We start from the raw sequence: 16,749 nt of genomic DNA, 5'->3' as shown, positions 1-16,749 counted from the left end.
CTCATTGACTTGACCAAGACCCTACCTGTTTTGTCTCTAATGTGGTAGTTTTCCCAGAACTGGTCTTGTCCCCACAAGCAAAAATTTCAGGAAGTGGTCTGTCCTTTGTTTTGCCATAAAATTCTAAAACATACCTATGTGTTAAAAAAATAAATGTTTCATACAGTCTATAATAGCACTAGTAGAACTAGAGCATGAGGCACATATGTCATTTTAAATTTTCTTGTAGCCAAATTAAAGTAAAAGAAATAGGTATAATTTTAGTAGTAGAATTTTAACCCAATATTTCCAAAAGTATCATTTCAGTATTTAACCCTTATAAAATATCAAGGCATTATACATTCTTTTATTCATACTAAGTCTCTGAAATTCAGTGTCTGTTTTATGCCTGCAGCACATCTGGATTCCGGATAGCCACATGTTGCCTGCTGTGCTGAGCAGGGCAGGGCCCCAACCTTACACAGTACCTAGCTTAAACGGCTGAGTCATTCCGTGGGGTACTATATTTGTGAACCTGGAGTGGGAAGGAAATGCGTGACTTAAGTTTAAGGTTGGGTTTTTCTTGCACAGTTGTGTCCTTGAGGTATTTGGAGGTAAGGTAAATGAGAGTCTACCCAATGGCCTTAAAACCTAGTCCTCAACCCTGGTTCTTCAGCAAGAAGATGGGGTATTTTGGAGGGCAGGACAGTTTGTGGTGGCCTCAATATGGAAAGTGAGCATCCTTTAGGAAGAGACTCTGCCTTTTCTCTCTCCGTCTGCGAGATCACGGAGCCTGGGCCGTTCCGTGGAGCTTACGTTTCCAGGTCTCCGAGCCGGGCAGGGAGCATCGGACGCCTGTCCCCCTGGAGGTGCGGAGGCCGGAGTGGCACGCTGTGGAGCAGTGCTGTGTGTTTCTCACACAAAAGAGTAGTGGAGGCATTAGGGAGGCCCTTCCTGTTCTGGAACTCTGAAATTCCGTCACGCGTGTTGCCAGCGCATGATGGGGAAGGTCCTGGGCCTGGCTGGGGCCAGGGGACCTACAGGTCACCCTCTGGGAGAGCGCCATTCATCCGCGTAACCCCTCTGAGCTTCATCTCCCCATCTGTGGGATGGTGATGATACAACCGTAAGAGTTTGGGGGGAAGTTTAAAGAATAACATACCTGTGATCTAGCAGAGGCTCGTTTAGGAGGTCGGAACCCAAATTCTCTTGTAACTGAGTGTCACTAACTGTATACGAGCCAGGACCACCATTTGGTGAGTTCCTGCTCTGTACGAGGTCCTGTATACGGCAAGTCTTCAATAACCCCGTGATGCAGATAAGAGAAAGGAGTACTTTTCCCATTTTCAGCTGTAGATATGAAGGTTTAGTAACTTGTCCCAGAGCCACACAGCCAATAAGATATGAAGGTTTAGTGACTTGTCCCAAAGCCACACAGCCCATAAGCAATCAAGCCAGAGTTGTTGTTGTTTGTTGTTTTTTTTTTTTTTTTTGCTTTTTGGGTTTTTTTGGCCTTTTTAGGGCTGCACCCGGGGCAAATGGAGGTTCTCAGGCTAGGGGCTGAATCCGAGTTACAGCTGCCGGCCTACACTACAGCTACAGCAGTGCCAGATCCAAGCCACGTCTGCAACCTACACCACAGCTCATGGCAACCCTGGATCCTTAACCCACTGAGTGAGGCCAGGGATCCAACCCACAACCTCATGGTTTCTAGTCGGATTTGTTTCCGCTGTGCCACAACGGGAACTCCAAGCCAGAATTTCTTAAAAATGTTTTTTTACCGTGAAATTCTCAAACGTACGCAGAGGTTCATAGACTAGGAGAGTGGTTCTCTAGCCTGGGTAACATCACAAGCACTCACCCACTAAGGAGGCTTTGTTAAACCCCAGACCGCATGGCTGCACCCCAGAATTCCGCTTTCAATGGGTTTGGGGTGAATTTTCGTGCATTTCTAACCAGTTTCAGGTGATGCCCATGCTGCTGGTTCTGGGACCATACTTCAACAAACTCTGGCCCCATCCACCTGTCCCCACCTCCAACAGTAGTCAGTATTTGGGGGACCAGGACTTGAATCCTCACTCCCCAACACCTGCCCTTACTGTCTCCAAGTGTCTTTGTGGTGATGATGTGGGCAGTGGACAGACAGTAACTCCTGTGAACCAAAAAAGTGTGTTGTGAATATTCCATCCCCACCCCCAATCTTTTCAGATAAGTAGCTTAAAGGACATTGTTGTGAAATCTGTCTAAATCTGGCTTTTGGAGCCTTTTAGCTTAATTACTTGACCTCTTCATTTCAGAATTCCAAAAGTAGCTTTTATCGACAAAGGAAGAAGTAAGGATTTCAGGCTGTACGTGATGCCAAAAAAAGAGGAGGGGGGATTATTGGCTGGAACGGTGTCTGTAGTATGGATTTAAGACGGAGTTATTCAGGTACCTTCCATGCTGTATCTCTTTTGCTCTTGCTCTCATCGCTTTTCACTTGTGAAAAACTAGCAGGCAGAACGGGCAGCCGGGGTGTGGCTGCGAGCTGGCCTCAGGCCCTCTGCCTTTTTTTTCTCCTCCTCACACCCTTTGCCTCGTGCCTTGAGTCTTGTGTCGGGGTGGAAGGAAGACACTTGAGGCTGTGTCTGCCAGGGTGGGGCCCTGGGCTCAGCTCCCTCCTGATGCTCCGAGGCACAGCGTGTGGGGACGCCCCCCACGGAGCACAGCTGACTGAATGCGGGCTGGAAGGCGGGCTCCTGTGAACCGAGTTTTTATCGTCTGCATGATTACCTCAGTTTTCACTCCGTTTTCTAGATGCTCTGGATTTGACAGTTTTTCGTAGTCTTCAATTCTGTTCATTTTAATCGTAGGATAATAATTTGGGAAAAAACCACAGTTATTTATAAAAATGACAAATACAAAGCCCAGACTCTTTCCCTTCCATCAAACCGATTGATTTTGAGTGTCCAAGTATTGCTCATCCTGACAGGCTTAGTTAAATAAAGTTCTTTCAGTGACAAGTTCTCTCATTTGAGTGCCCTTTTTAGTCCTGTGTAAAAAGGGAATTCAACCTCTTTTCAGTGCTTATCATATAAAAAACTGTATTCACAAGTGTGTCATTCTCGGTGGTAGTCTGTTCCGAGGACGCCACCACATTTCGGCGTGAGAAACACATTTAGGTGTCTGAGGGTTTGGTGCGCGGTGCGCATTCCTCTAGACGTCCTCTGGCTCGTGAGCTGTTGCGGTTTCATGCGCAGGTTCGAGCTTGCGTCTCAGCCCAAGCTTGGAGCGCGTTCCCTTTTGCCTCCCGTTTTCCGTATCGCAGGCTCGGGCATGTTGTCCGTGAACGTGGAACACTTTCCACGTGGAACGTGGAAGCATAGAGGCTGGAGGAAGAGCGGGGTCCGGAAGAGCCTGGCCCAGGGGTCAGGAGACGGGATCCCGGCCCAGCTCTGCCGACACCTCCTTCTGGGACCTCAGGACCATCACTTAACTGCCACCCGTGCTCCCAGGTGTCCCTGTGTGTAAGATAAGAGCGCTAGGCCAGATAATCTCAGGTTCCGATGCTTTTGCACAGTTGCAGTTCTAATATTCCTGAACCTCCTGCTCCTTTTAAACAGGCAGGATTCTAAGCAGCTGCTGAGACCATGTTCCGACACACATGATGAACAGTCTGGAGGAGATGTGTCCCCGAAGCAGACGTGATCACACGTCCATTGTCATGGTCTCCTGGGTTAGGGAAGAAGAGCACGTCTGCCACAGGGGGATTTTCCCGTGGCTGCAGGATGTATGGAACTGGTTTTACGCCTGCCAGCCTCCAAGCTCCTTCACTGCTTTGCTTCAGGGCTCTTCTCAGCGTGGTCCACCTGCCACTCTGGCTTCATCTTTTGCCACAGGCTGTAGTCCAAGGGTGGCTTTGAGACCTGTGGGCACCGCACCCCCCACCCCCTGTGAGCTAATCATTGGGACAATCTCAAATGGACGCTGTTCAGATAGTTGGTTCTTTTATTTAAAAAATGTTTAGGAGTTCCCATCATGGCTCAGTGGTTAACAAATCTGACTAGGAACCGTGAGGTTGTGGGTTCGATCCCTGGCCTTGCTCAGTGGGTTGAGGATCCTGAGCTGTGGTGTAGGTTGCAGACGCGGCTTGGATCCCGCGTTGCTGTGGCTCTGGCGTAGGCCGGTGGCTACAGCTCCGATTCGACCCCTAGCCTGGGAACCTCCATATGCTGCGGGAGCGGCCCAAGAAATGGCAAAAAGACAAAAAGACAAAAAAAAAAGTTTAAGTTACTGTTATTATGTTTTCTTTTTAGGGCTGCACCTGCAGCATACAGACTTTCGCAGGCTAGGGGTTGAATGGGAGATGTGGTTGCCGGCTTACACCACAGCCACAGCAACGCTGCTTCCGTAACCCACTGCTCAAGGCCAGGGATCGAACCCTTATGCTCATGGAGACTGGTTGGGTTCGTGACCGCTGAGCCCCAGTGGGACTCCCAGATAGTTTATTTTAGAGGCGAGACTAAGGATTGCTGGCAGCAGAGGTAGAGCGGGGACCCCTTTATGCAGAGCTCTTCGCCTCTGACCCCAGTGTTCCCACCCATCCAGGCAGAACAAGGCCCTGCAGTGACCTGTCCACTGTTTCTCAAGCATGTCCACCTGAGGTCCTGCAGCTGACTTCAGGGGGCTCATGTAGTTTTTGCAGCCGCATAGAGTACCCTTTGGAAAGGAGTCTCATTAATGCAGTTTTCTGCATCATGTTGGATTTCCCGTGACACTGCAGTAGCCCCCATCTGCTCCTTCCTGCAGCTCTGCCCAGCTGCTTAGAGGGGACTGACCCTGAGGCCAGAGAAGCTTCAATTTCAGGATCCCTTCCTAGGCCCTGGAGGAGACGCCACAGCCTCCTGTTCATCACTTTGTAGTTTTTAACCCCTCCCACCTCCGATCATGCAGATTTCAGGCCCCACAATATCTGTTCCCTCTGTGAGTGTTCTCCCTGGCTTCTCCGTTTTCTCTGCAAGGAATCCCCGGTCCACCCTGAATCCTGGCTGACTCGATCCTCGTCTCTTAGGCTCAGTCTAACCACCTTCTTTAGGAAGCACCGCGTTGTTGGGCCCCTTCACTCCTCGAGTGCCTGTGCTCTGCCAGGCGCTGTTCCAGGCCCTGGACAAAGCAGTGATAACATAGCTATAATATAATACCTAGAAACGCTTGCCCTCTTAGAGCTTGTCATCTACCTGGGCTGGGCAGGGGGAGGGGTCATGTTCATTCTAGTGGGTTAGATGCCGCTCCTGGGTTCCCATTGCTGCCAGTCATTCTGCTTTGGGTTGTTCCCTCTGGATTGTGAGCTTTCTGGGGTGGGAGCTGATCCTTATTTTCGCAGTGTCCCAAAGACGTGGCACAGTGCCACATGGAGAAGCTCAGTAAAAATCAGTGGAGAGGAGTTCCCATCGTGACTCAGCATCTGACTAGCATCCATGAGGACACAGGTTTGATCCCTGGCCTCGCTCAGTGGGTCAAGGATCCAGCATTGCCATGAGCTGTGATGTAGGTTGCAGACCTGGCTTGGATCCCACGTGGCTGTGGCATAAGCCAGCGGCTACAGCTCTGATTCAACCCCCTAGCCTGGGAACCTCCATATGCGGTGAGTGTGGCCCTAAAAAAAAAAAAAAAAAAAATCAGCGGAGAGAAGAACAGGTAACTGCTAGTAGCATTTGTACATGTGGAAGGGAGGGAGGGAGGGAGCTGCTAATTTCCTGTGTCCACCCCAATTATGGAAACTGAGGATTCTTTTTTTTTTTTTGTCTTTTTGCCTTTTTTTTGTCTTTTGTTGTTGTTGTTGTTGTTGCTGTTTCTTGGGCCGCTCCCGCAGCATATGGAGGTTCCCAGGCTAGGGGTTGAATCGGAGCTGTAGCCACCGGCCTACGCCAGAGCCACAGCAACGCGGGATCCGAGCCGCGTCTGCAACCCACACCACAGCTCACGGCAACGCCGGATCGTTAACCCACTGAGCAAGGGCAGGGACCGAACCTGCAACCTCATGGTTTGAAACTGAGGATTCTTCCTTCACATGTGACCACTTCAAGAAGGTGGTGGTGGGAGAATAGGGTGAGTAAGCATTGTGTGCAAGACGGTGGTGCAGAAAGCCTCGCAGGCACCCTGATTAATATCTGGGCTCCGGAGACCCCTCCTTCCCACTACAGGTGGTGCCACCCAGTTCCCAAGAGTGCTGGGGTCCTGCTGGCAGCTTGGAGAAGTGCACCATTTTGAAAATGGACTCAGTTCCATGAGGGATTTTTATCTCCGCCGATCAAGTAGTTGTAGAGCTATGCAGCTAAATCAAGGAAGTCCTAAATTCTTTATAAGCAGAAGCGATGCATTTCTCATTTCTTAAAATAGAATGTTCCAAGACTTGCCATTTCCTTAGTTTGCTATTTCAAGAAGTGGCCTTCAGGGTTTCAGTGTGTGTTAACATTTAATTACGAGACACACAAAGGCAAGAAATGACTAGAAAGTCCACAGGAAGCTCTCAGGTCAGAGCGAAGAGCCATAGAATCAGAAAGCCTTTTGGTTTAGCCTTTTCCATGGTTTTCGAGGCTTCATACTTGTTTGGCCAACATTGAACTTATTTACCGGCTAACGATCTCCAGTTCTGCTGGATTCCAAAGGAATCTCATTTTCCTGGCGCTACAAAGATGCCCTGGCTTCTGTTGGCCTGCGGATCTGGAATTTTGCTTTGCGTGGATGTTGAGCAGCCAGACCCAGAGCAGCCCGTGCTGTAGGAAGGGCTGAATTCAGAGTGCCCCAAAGGGAGGGATGGTAGGGCACATGGGTCCTGCTCTTTGTGCCCGTGAGAGCCTGAGGCTTTGACCAGTGGATGGGGACGGGTGGGGCCTTGATGTCAGCGGCTCACGTGCCCATGGCGTCCCTTGAGATGGCGTTGCTTCTGCCACTATCTTGTCACATGGCTCTGGCCTCAGGCTGTTCCTGTGGGTCTCTTCCAGGGAGGCCAAGGTTTCGATTCTTTGATGGGAAACCGTCTGAGCGCGCCAGTGGGCCTGCTCCACCTTCTCCCCTGGGTCAGCACCACGCAGCCCTCTCTGAGCAGCATCCCTGGGGACTTCCACCTGCTCCTCTCTTCTCTTCCACGTGTTAGATGATGCTGCTCTCAGGGAGTTGCCTGGATTCGGGGGGAGGGGTGTCTAAAGTACTTCTGTGTACACCCTGACCCCCCAGCTCTTCTCAGGCTTGCTGACACCGCCTCATCCACACTCAGGCCGTTCATAAAGTGAGCATCGGCTTGGGTTTTCTTTGGGCTCAGACCCTGAATTCCGCTGGCGTCTCTGTTTATTATCATAGAGTTCTATGTGTTCGACCTTGTTTTTCCTCCTTTGTGAAAGTCCCTGCCATTTTGTCTGTCTTATTTAATATGTTCCTGGAGGGTAGAGGAAAGGTTTTGCAACCAGATTGGTAAACTTGGATGTACCTATAGCATAGCATTCACTCAAAAACAGACAAAAACCTAAGGTTGCTGTCATGCAAGCAACGTATTTAGTAAACATAATAATAATAGTTACATTGTCATGTGCTTCCTGCTTGCCAGGCTGTGCTGAGCATTAACTCCACGAAGCCTGATACTGCACTACACGGCTCAGCTTTCTTAACCACTGTATTATATACTGCCTTCAATTTGATCAGTATCTTTGTGGGATACATGGCCCTGTCAGGGCAAATCCAGGTTTTCAGAGCATGGAAACTCAGAACTTTAGGGGCTTTAAGAAGATAATTCAAAACTATAAATACAAAATAAGGCATGGAAATGAGTATTTGAGAAAGTGAAATTTGAAAAGGAATCAAAATTACAAAATTAAAAAGCTAACCCAAATTGTCAACCTCAGAAGTACAGGAAAACAGCATAGTTTTATCAGTGAACCTCATGACACATCTCAATCTTACTTTCTCCCTGATATTTTTTGCCTTTATACTCCTGTCACCTCATCATAGGATCATGATTTTGTATTATCATTCTGTGTCACAAGAATAGCTCATTTGGGAGTTCCCATCGTGGCTCAGTGGAAATGAATCCGACTAGTATCCATGAGGACGCAGGTTCTATCCCTGGCCTGGCTCAGTGGGTTAAGGATCCAGCATTGCCGTGGGGTATGGTGTAGGTTGCAGATGCGGTTCGGATCTGGCATTGCTGTGGTTGTGGTATAGGCCAGCGGCTACAGCTCCAATTCGACCCCTGGGCTGGGAACCTCTATCTGCCATGGGTGTGGCCCTAAAAAGACAAAAAACAAACAAAAAAATCAAGAAAGAAAGAATAGATCATTGACTCTTTCCTGTAGCAAGATTTATCAAAATTTGTATTTTATTTGTCATAGTTTGGGAGAGTTTCTTCTCACTTTGCAAACTTTGGTGAGATCACATGAACTTTGAGGATTGGGCAGGCCTCTGCTGGGTTTCTGTCATATCGGGGCAGTGTGATTTGGGGGCGTTCTCAGTTTGTGCAATGACTCATCTCAGTACCTGCACACAGTTCTGGCCCAGACACCTTGGCATGGGACTATATGGCAGTATGGTTCTTTGTGTGGCACCTCCATGTCACTCTGCCTCCATGGCATTGGGTGGACTGACAGAATGGGCCATGTTCCTGTAAAGATTCCTAAACCAAAATGCGAGGCAACAATTGAACTCTGCAGGGACGTGCATGGGGCCTGGAGAGGGGGGCAGGTGAGGGGCATGGAGTTGTAACCCCACAGTCGCTGCATCTTTCGGTCCTGGGCTAGATGCTGAGGGGCACAGAGATAAGGAGACCTGGTCCTGTCCCAGGGCACTAACCATGGAGAAGATGAGCTGCCCGTGGGTCATTTCTTTGTCCCTTTAGGGCTGCACCTGCGGCGTATGGAAGTTCCTGGGCTAGGGGTTGAATTAGACTTGTAGCTGCTGGCCTACGCCACAGCCACAGCCATAGCAATGCCAGATCTGAGCCGCATCCTTAATACACTGAGCGAGGCCAGGGAGCCAGTCTGTATCCTCATGGATACTAATCAGGTTCTTAACCTGCTGAACCACAACAGGAACTCCTGTCCATGGGTCATTTCAATCCAGGGCAGAGGGAACTGTCCCCTAGGACTGCAGCTAAGCAGGGTGCAGCGGTCAGAGGAGGGACAGGCTACCTTTCCATGGGTTGAGGTGCTGCCCCAGTTATTTGGTCACGCACTGCACGCCCTGGGGCTGGAGCAGCTCTGCTTTAACTTTTTTGGCGTCTCTGCCTATGTCATATTTATTTTTTAGACAAAGGATTCTGCTGCTAAAATAAAACATGTGCGGGCCACTGCCTGAGGGGCTGGGGGACTGTGACAGGTGTAGAAGTGTGAGGAGTGACAGGATCAGGCGTGTCAGACTGGAACTGCATTGCTTATGTCATGGGCCCTGGGTTAACGATGTGACTGGAACCCGCATATCTGCCTGCCCTGGGCGGGCCACGCTGCTCAGTCCAGGAGTTCAAAGGCTTGCCCACCTGCAGAGTTCTCATGCTTCCCGCAGCACTTCCTCGGGGAAGTGAGGGCAAACTTGGCTTCCTTCCTGTGAGCGGCAGCCTGGGGAGGGCGGCTCTGCCTTAACCTGTGCTGGCCCCTCTCATGGTGCTGGTGGGTATTTACCAGCCTGCCTCTCCCACCCACCCAGGCTTTCCTCGGCCCAGTTCCATGGCTGTTCTCCAGGGAAGAACAACCTTCCCCCCCAAAACAGAGTATGAACTTCGGAAGGTAGTGTGTATATACCTTTCGGGGGGGGGCGGGGTCTTGGAGGGGTCTGTACCCCAAGGTGGTTTAAGGGGCTCAGTGCTGGGCTGGTTCCTCCTTCATCCCTGAGTTTACAAATTCTAGCGCATCCTGAGAGACCAGGGCTTCCTTAGAATCCCTCGGAGAGCTAGTTCACGCGTGGTCCCCACCCCTGGAGTTTCCGGTTCAGGTTTGCAATGGGGGCCTCAGAATTACACCTGCGTCAGCTTCCCAGGTGATGCTGACGGTGCTGTTCTGGGGACCCCGCTTTGAGAACCACTGTTAGGGACGGAAAGTACCACAGTCGTGTTCCTATCTGATTTCCCAATAACTGAGAGAAGAATGTTTATGGTTAAGGACTTTTAACCTCCAAATGGGGGAGAAAACAGAAGGACTCGTGTCTAGGTTGAGTTACATTGTTTGCACACTACAAAAGTAGCACAGTTGCGTGGAGTTCCCATTATAGCTCAGTGGGTTTAGAAACTGACTGGTATCCATGAGGATGCAGGTTCAATCCCTGGCCTTGCTCAGTGGATTAATGATCCAGTACTGCTGAAGGCCACAGCATAGGTTGCGGTGTGGCTCAGATCTGGCCTTGCTGTGGCTGTCCCGTAGGCTGGCAGCTGCAGCTCCAATTCGATGCCTAGCCTGGGAACTTCCATTTGCAACAGATAAGGCCCTGAAAAAAAAAAAAAAAAAGGGTAAAAGGTTCCCTGTCCCATAAATCGTTGATGTCTCTGTCGCTGACTCCAGGTTCTTTCATCGGTCTCGCAGCTGCGCAGTTGTAAAGATTGCAGCCCAGCGCTCTTGGAGTTATGTCACCAGGAGAAGTTTTGTACTTAACAAGTGTCGAGATGGCTTTAAAGCCAAGGCCTTGTGCCAGATCTGTGCTAAGCCGCTTTCTTCTAAAGCAGGAGTAGGGGGCTGGCAGTCTGGTAGTTAGTCTGATTTCATTTTGCTGTTAGTGTGACGTTCCTGTCACTCGTGATGCTGCAGGCCAGTTTCCTACACTAGTGGGCTGTCCCCCCACCTGTGTGGCCGACCGGCTGGAAAAGCTTTGTGTCGCTGAAGAGCAGCGAACAGCTGTAACCAGTGACTCATCAGTTTCAAGAGGCGAGGAAAATAGGCGACTGTGCTCTCAGGCTCAGTTTGGTGGACGCAGAGGTGGGACTGCTCACGGGCCCAGCAGGTCTCCCGGCCCCTCTCGCTGTCGATTCTTTCCTTCTTCTTTTTCTGTCTTTATCTTGTCCTTATGTTGCTTCCATTTCCGCATCTTCTGCCTCCCCATCCGAAGGTGCCTGTCACTTCTGTCTCCTCTCCCAGCCCATCTCCGTCGTCTCCTTTTCCCCTCTTGCTTCACCATTCGCCATTCTCAGCCTTTTTCTTGGCTAGTTTCGCTTTCCTCCTAAAAGCCATGTGTAGAGGGGAAGCCTCGTGCCAGCTCTTTCTGCTTGAAGCAAGAGTTTTTTTGCCTTGTTCTTAACTTAGGTAGCAGATGAGGGGCTCTCAGGGCCCCCTTTCCTTGGAGTCAGTGGTTCTGTCTGGGACAATGCTCCCTGCAGCTGCTGAAGACCCCTGCCCAAGCAGGTCTCTAGGAGTCGTTTCACTGAGTGGCTTAAGGGTTTGTACAAATTTCACATCTCCAGTCCTGGAGACCAGAGAAGACGTGTTATTCTTCCTTGGGGGTCCCTTAGGTCATAGAGTGTGGGCTTTCCCGGTTCTCATGCGCCATCAGTCTTTAACAGAAATGTTGGCTTCTCAGTGTTCCGCACGGTTACTCTGGTTGAGTGTTGGTGAGCACAGACCCTTAGCAAGGCGGCCTGGAGAGAAAGACCGAATCTAGTCCAGTCTGCCGGTTACTGGGGGAATGCTTCAGGCACCTTAAACTGGGCATCCTTGGTTTCCAGCCTCTGTCAGATAGAGTGATGCTGCCATGCCTACCTTCTAGTGGGGGTGTTAAATGATAAGAGTTTGAGCAAAAATTGATTTGAATTGGGCAACATCCACTTCCCAGCGGATGAGAGTTTTCTGACGACAGGAGCTGGGGAGAGACTTACATAAAGAAAAGTACAGAAGCAGAGAAAGGAAATTATTGATCAGCTCCAGCGCAAAGCCCTGTTGCTGTCTGTGCTTGGTTGTCCTTAGTGTTTTGATTTCATAACCCTGAGGCATCTACACGCTTACATTTTGGTTTGCTTGCGTAGGCTGCTGCTTACTGCATTAGAGCCACCTCAGACTAATGAATGGCTTCCTTGTTTAATTAATTTAATAGTGGATCAAGTGTCGTCATTTGTGTGAAAACACCTTGAAAGTTAACAGTAGCACAGAAAGCAAGATAATCATATTATCTATAACATTACATTAAATACTGCCAAGATGGGCGTTCCCATTGTGGCTCAGTGGAAATGAACCTGACTAGCATGCATGAGGACTAAGGCTTGCTCCCTGGCCCCCTCAGTGGGTTAAGGATCCGGCGTTGCTGTGAGCTGTGGTGTAGATCACAGATGCAGCTCGGCTTTGATCCCTGGCTTGGGATCTTCATATGCTGCAAGTTACAGCCCCTCCAAAAACTACTGCCAAGATACCTTCAGGAGAAAACAATTCATCTGATTAACAAAAGCATAATTTGGTGTGCCAAATAGCAAAACTGACTTATGAATAAGTTTATGGTTTTCATTTATTAAACCTTTGAACACTGCAAGTTCAGTCAAATGGTGAGAAACGTCATTAAATGCATTTAAGATGTAAACGTATCGTCTCTCAGTTCAGAGATGGGAAACATATCAGTTGATTGAACTGATGGAGCGTTAATATAAAGAATTTTTAAATTGGTGAAAGGGAGTCAACTACGAGGGAGTAAAGTAACTCTAAAGCACGGATCAGCAGGCCGTGGCCCTCGAGCCAAAACCGGTTGTTGCACTCCCTCCCCCGGCCCCCCCAGCTGTATGGGGATGCGGTCATACATCACTGCGCTGCCCGTTGTAGAACTAGCGTTTTATTGTAACGCCGCCTGCCCTTTGGTTGACTTACTGTCTGCGGCTGCTTTTGCTCTGCAATGGCAGAGTTTACTCGTTACGACAGAAACTGTATGTCAGCTGAAAGATGTGTTCTCTGGCTCTTCACAGAAAATGTTTGCCAGCCCCTGCTCTAAAAACCCAAGACCAGCCTGTCTAGGGAGAGAGACCCAGTGAAAGAACAAACTTGGAAGGGCCCCCACCTCCCCACCTCCCTGCCCCCAAGGCCAAGACTCAGGCCTCGGTGGAGGGAGTGTGGACCTGGTCGTCTGGTCGGTGGAGGTGGAGAAGTTTGCTGAGATGCTGTGGACTGGAGGGCTGGGAGCCACCTGCTGGGGTGCCTGTGCAACTTCTGGGGTGGGGTGTGAGCGCCCCCGGGTCTCTCCCAAAAAACCCAGTGGCTGCTGGGCTGTAGGAGCAAAGTAGAGTAGAATAGAATGAATAGAAAAACCACCCCCAGAACACTCGGGCCTGAGAAAAACCCCTTTCTCTGCAGTGTCCGGCAGCACGCTCCCTAGGAGGGCTCACATGGAGACAGTTTGCTGACAAAACGGCCTCACCTTGTGGCCTGGAGGGGGTGGAGCTGATGCCCTGTGGGATGGGGCAGCTGAGGATTCCCTGGGGCCACTTGGTGCCTGTGGAGGTGGCCCCGGGCTGTCCACCTCGGTTACCTGCTCTGGGCTTCCCGGGCTACAGCCGTGTGTGGAACCCTGTACCGGGCGGGGGCACAGCATCCTGCAGTCTCTCTCCATCTGACCTCTTTGGAATCCTGAGCTCTGTTGCTGTAGAAAGCTGTGTGCCTCTTTGGTTTTATTAGGAATGAGGTCATAGTTCCCAGGGAAGATGTTACTGGTGGTGGCACTCATCCATTTTGCCAGCGGCACCTGTAGACTGTTTGCTTCCTATATACCTCAGAGCAAACTAAAGTAAAGGAGCAAATGATGTATTTAAGCTGAATTAAAATATTTTAGAAGATGTTTTTAGGATTTCCTGTGTTAGGTTCTTTAAAATAATTTCTTTGTATAAATCTTTTTATGGCCTCTTTTGAATGTGAAAACAGTTTCACCTTATTTTATAGGAAGGAGTCACCTACACTTTCACTTTAGTCTTTTGATTTTGCATATCTTTAATCTCTGTCCATAAACATGTACTTTTCCCATTTATAATAACTGCACACTTGTTTGGGCCTTGCGTTTTTTTCTCAGCATGTCGTAACACCTTTGTAGAGTCTACTCAAGTCAAGTAGCTGGAGTTAAGTATGAGCGTTTCATACTTATATTAGGCAGAGGAAGCTGCCTGCTTCATTAAAAAACTTGAGAAGCTCATTGACTTAACATGGTATGGGCTTTATTTTATTTTATTAATTAATTAATTTATTTATTTTGTCTTTTTGCCTTTTCTAGGGCTGCTTCTGCAGCATATGGAGGTTCCCAGGCTAGGGGTCTAATTGGAGCTGTAGCCGCCAGCCTACACCAGAGCCACAGCAACTCAGGATCCGAGCCGCGTCTGTGACCGACACCACAGCTCACAGCAACGCCAGATCCTTAACCCACTGAGCAAGGCAAGGGATTGAACCCGCAACCTCATGGTTCCTAGTCGGATTCGTTAACCTCTGAGCCATGACGGGAACTCTGGTATAGGCTTTAATTCTCCAGGCTGTTTCCGTGCCCATTTTAAGCAGGCAGCCCTCTGCAGGGTGGTTGAGGATCCGCACTCCTCTCATCTTGGGGCTCCACCCTCTCCTGGCCTCCCTTGTCCACTGCTGGCTCCTGTGCATGCTGCTGGTGGAGGGGAGCAGTGGGGAGAAAGGCTGTCTCAGCTAGCTGGGGGCTTAAAGGACAGATGTTGACTTCCCACTGTTCTAGAGGCTGGCAAGTCTAAGATCAAGGCACCCGCAGATTCACCGTTTGGCGAAGGTCCACCTCCTGGTTCGTGGACGGCTGCCTGTTGCCATGTCCTTGCGTGGGGGAAGGGACAAGAGAGCTCTTGGGGGAGAGGGCTCTCTTATAAGGGCACTGATTCCAGTCACGAGGGTTCCAGCCTTGCTACCTAATCACCTCCCAAAGGCCCCATTTCCTACTCCCAGTGTACTTAGGGATTAGGTTCCAACATGTGAGTTTTGGGTACACAGACATTCAGTCTATAGCAGAGGCTTTTATGAGCCAGACTTGGCAGTGCCCACATCCCCTCCACTCACATGCCATTGGCCGGAAGAGAGTCACATGAGCATGCCTAGGCATGAGGAGGCTGGGAAGTGCAGTCCATTTGTGTTTGGAAGGAAAGGAGACCAATTTTGGGGACACATAGTCTTAGAGTTCCCAGTTGAGATGCCACATAGCATGTGTCTTTAGTATATTTTGTATATATTGTCATTTTACTATGTATAGAATCTGTTGAAATTATGTATATCAGGTGATTTTTTTTATTAATAGCTTCAAAAATAATCTTACCGTCACTATTGATATAATGAGTTTACTTTTGATAACACTGTGTGTGCCTGCCTATTTTAGTGCTTAGCCTACTGTGCTGTAGTTAGTTGGATATGTATCTTTATCCTGAGCCTGGCCATTTAGTGCCTTGCATGTGGGAAGTGATCACTGAACACTGTGGCGATGACTAGAAATAGATGTGATTTTTACTGAGAAGACTAACTAGAAATAGCCAGAAAAGGCACATTCTCCCTTTTCTTCCCCACTTGCCCGTTGCCTGTTCCTTCTACTTGGATGCCAGGGATGGTCATTCCAGGGCGTCACCCACGGCCCTGGTTTGAGTATTCTCCCGCCCTGCTTGCCTGTGTGGGTCCAGCTCACATTTCTACATGTTCAGATATCGCATATGTAAGCACACAGGTAGTTCAGAATAGAAAGGGATACACTGAGACTCAGAGATGAGTTCCACAGGGTCTTACATAAAACGGGGAGCTCTGAGGATGCTTGAAGCCCAGGGCTAGGAGAGATGGTCATGGCTAGGGCACCGGCCTTCGCTGCAGGTCCTGGCTGGGCCCCCAAGCGGGGACGCTGTGGCAGAGCCTAAAGCTTAGAAGGGATTGACCTGTTCAGGGTGACCCAGGATGTGTTCCACCAAACCCATAGCCTCGTTTTGTGCTTAAATAACCGAACAAGCATGAGAATCATGATGTGTCTTCTGTGCCTTTGGAAACAACCTGTATCTTTTGTTTCTGATCCTTCCTGATAGCAAAAATGACAAACTTTCATTGTGGAAAAGTTGAAAGATGCAAAAACATAGAGTAGGAGGTGTAAAGTTCTTTAGTCTTAAGAGGTTGCATTTATCTATAAGAGTGTTTAAATTGCTTACCTTGGAGTTCCACTGTGGCCCGGCAGTAACGAACCTGACTAGAATCCATGAGGATGAGGGTTCGATCCCTGACCTCGCTCCGTGGGTTAAGGATCTGGTATTGCCCTGAGCTGTGGTGTAGGTCTCAGTCATAGCTCAGATCCCGTGTTGCTGTGGCTGTGGCGTAGGCCGGCAGCTGTAGCTCCAGTTCAACCCCTAGCCTGGAAACGTCCATATGCTGCAAGTGCGGCCTTTCAAAAAAAAAAAGTCATAAATAAATACATAAATTGCTTATCTTTTCACCTTCTAGGCCAAGCCGAAGCTAATTGAGCCACTCGACTATGAAAATGTCATCGTGCAGAAGAAGACACAGATCCTGAATGACTGTTTAAGGGAGATGCTGCTGTTCCCTTATGATGACTTCCAGGTAGGTGGTTGCTAAGTGTCTGTGAGCAGAGCTGTGTGATCATTCTTTACACAGTTCTTTTCTGTCTCTTAGTTTATTGTTTTGTTCGTTAATTTCGGAAATTTAAAGGCTGAAAAGAAGAGATGTTATTTAAGAGAGAAAAGTTATTGTTATACATTCCTTCATGAGTTGATTTTATTGGTGTTTTTGCATTTATATATGTGTGCATGCAGAGATGAATATATGTTACATATATGTATATATGAATACGCATAGATGCAAATATATACAT

The 16,749-nt window shown here is 49.0% G+C and overlaps 1 protein-coding gene across 22 annotated transcripts in view; it reads left to right on the top strand.

Moving 5' to 3' along the window:
* Nucleotides 1-16,749, top strand: part of DOCK9 (dedicator of cytokinesis 9) — a 291,193-nt gene that overhangs the window by 115,043 nt on the left and 159,401 nt on the right. For all 22 annotated transcript variants that reach the window (XM_047756477.1, XM_047756468.1, XM_047756461.1 and 19 more), the window contains exon 2: nucleotides 16,362-16,478. In XM_047756477.1, coding sequence (XP_047612433.1) covers nucleotides 16,362-16,478 — 117 coding nt within the window. The remainder of the gene's footprint in view (nucleotides 1-16,361; nucleotides 16,479-16,749) is intronic.

This window comes from Phacochoerus africanus, chromosome 13 (assembly GCF_016906955.1).
Source record: "Phacochoerus africanus isolate WHEZ1 chromosome 13, ROS_Pafr_v1, whole genome shotgun sequence".
In the NCBI taxonomy this organism is placed as follows: domain Eukaryota; kingdom Metazoa; phylum Chordata; class Mammalia; order Artiodactyla; family Suidae; genus Phacochoerus; species Phacochoerus africanus.
This window is presented reverse-complemented; position numbering and strand designations above follow the sequence as displayed.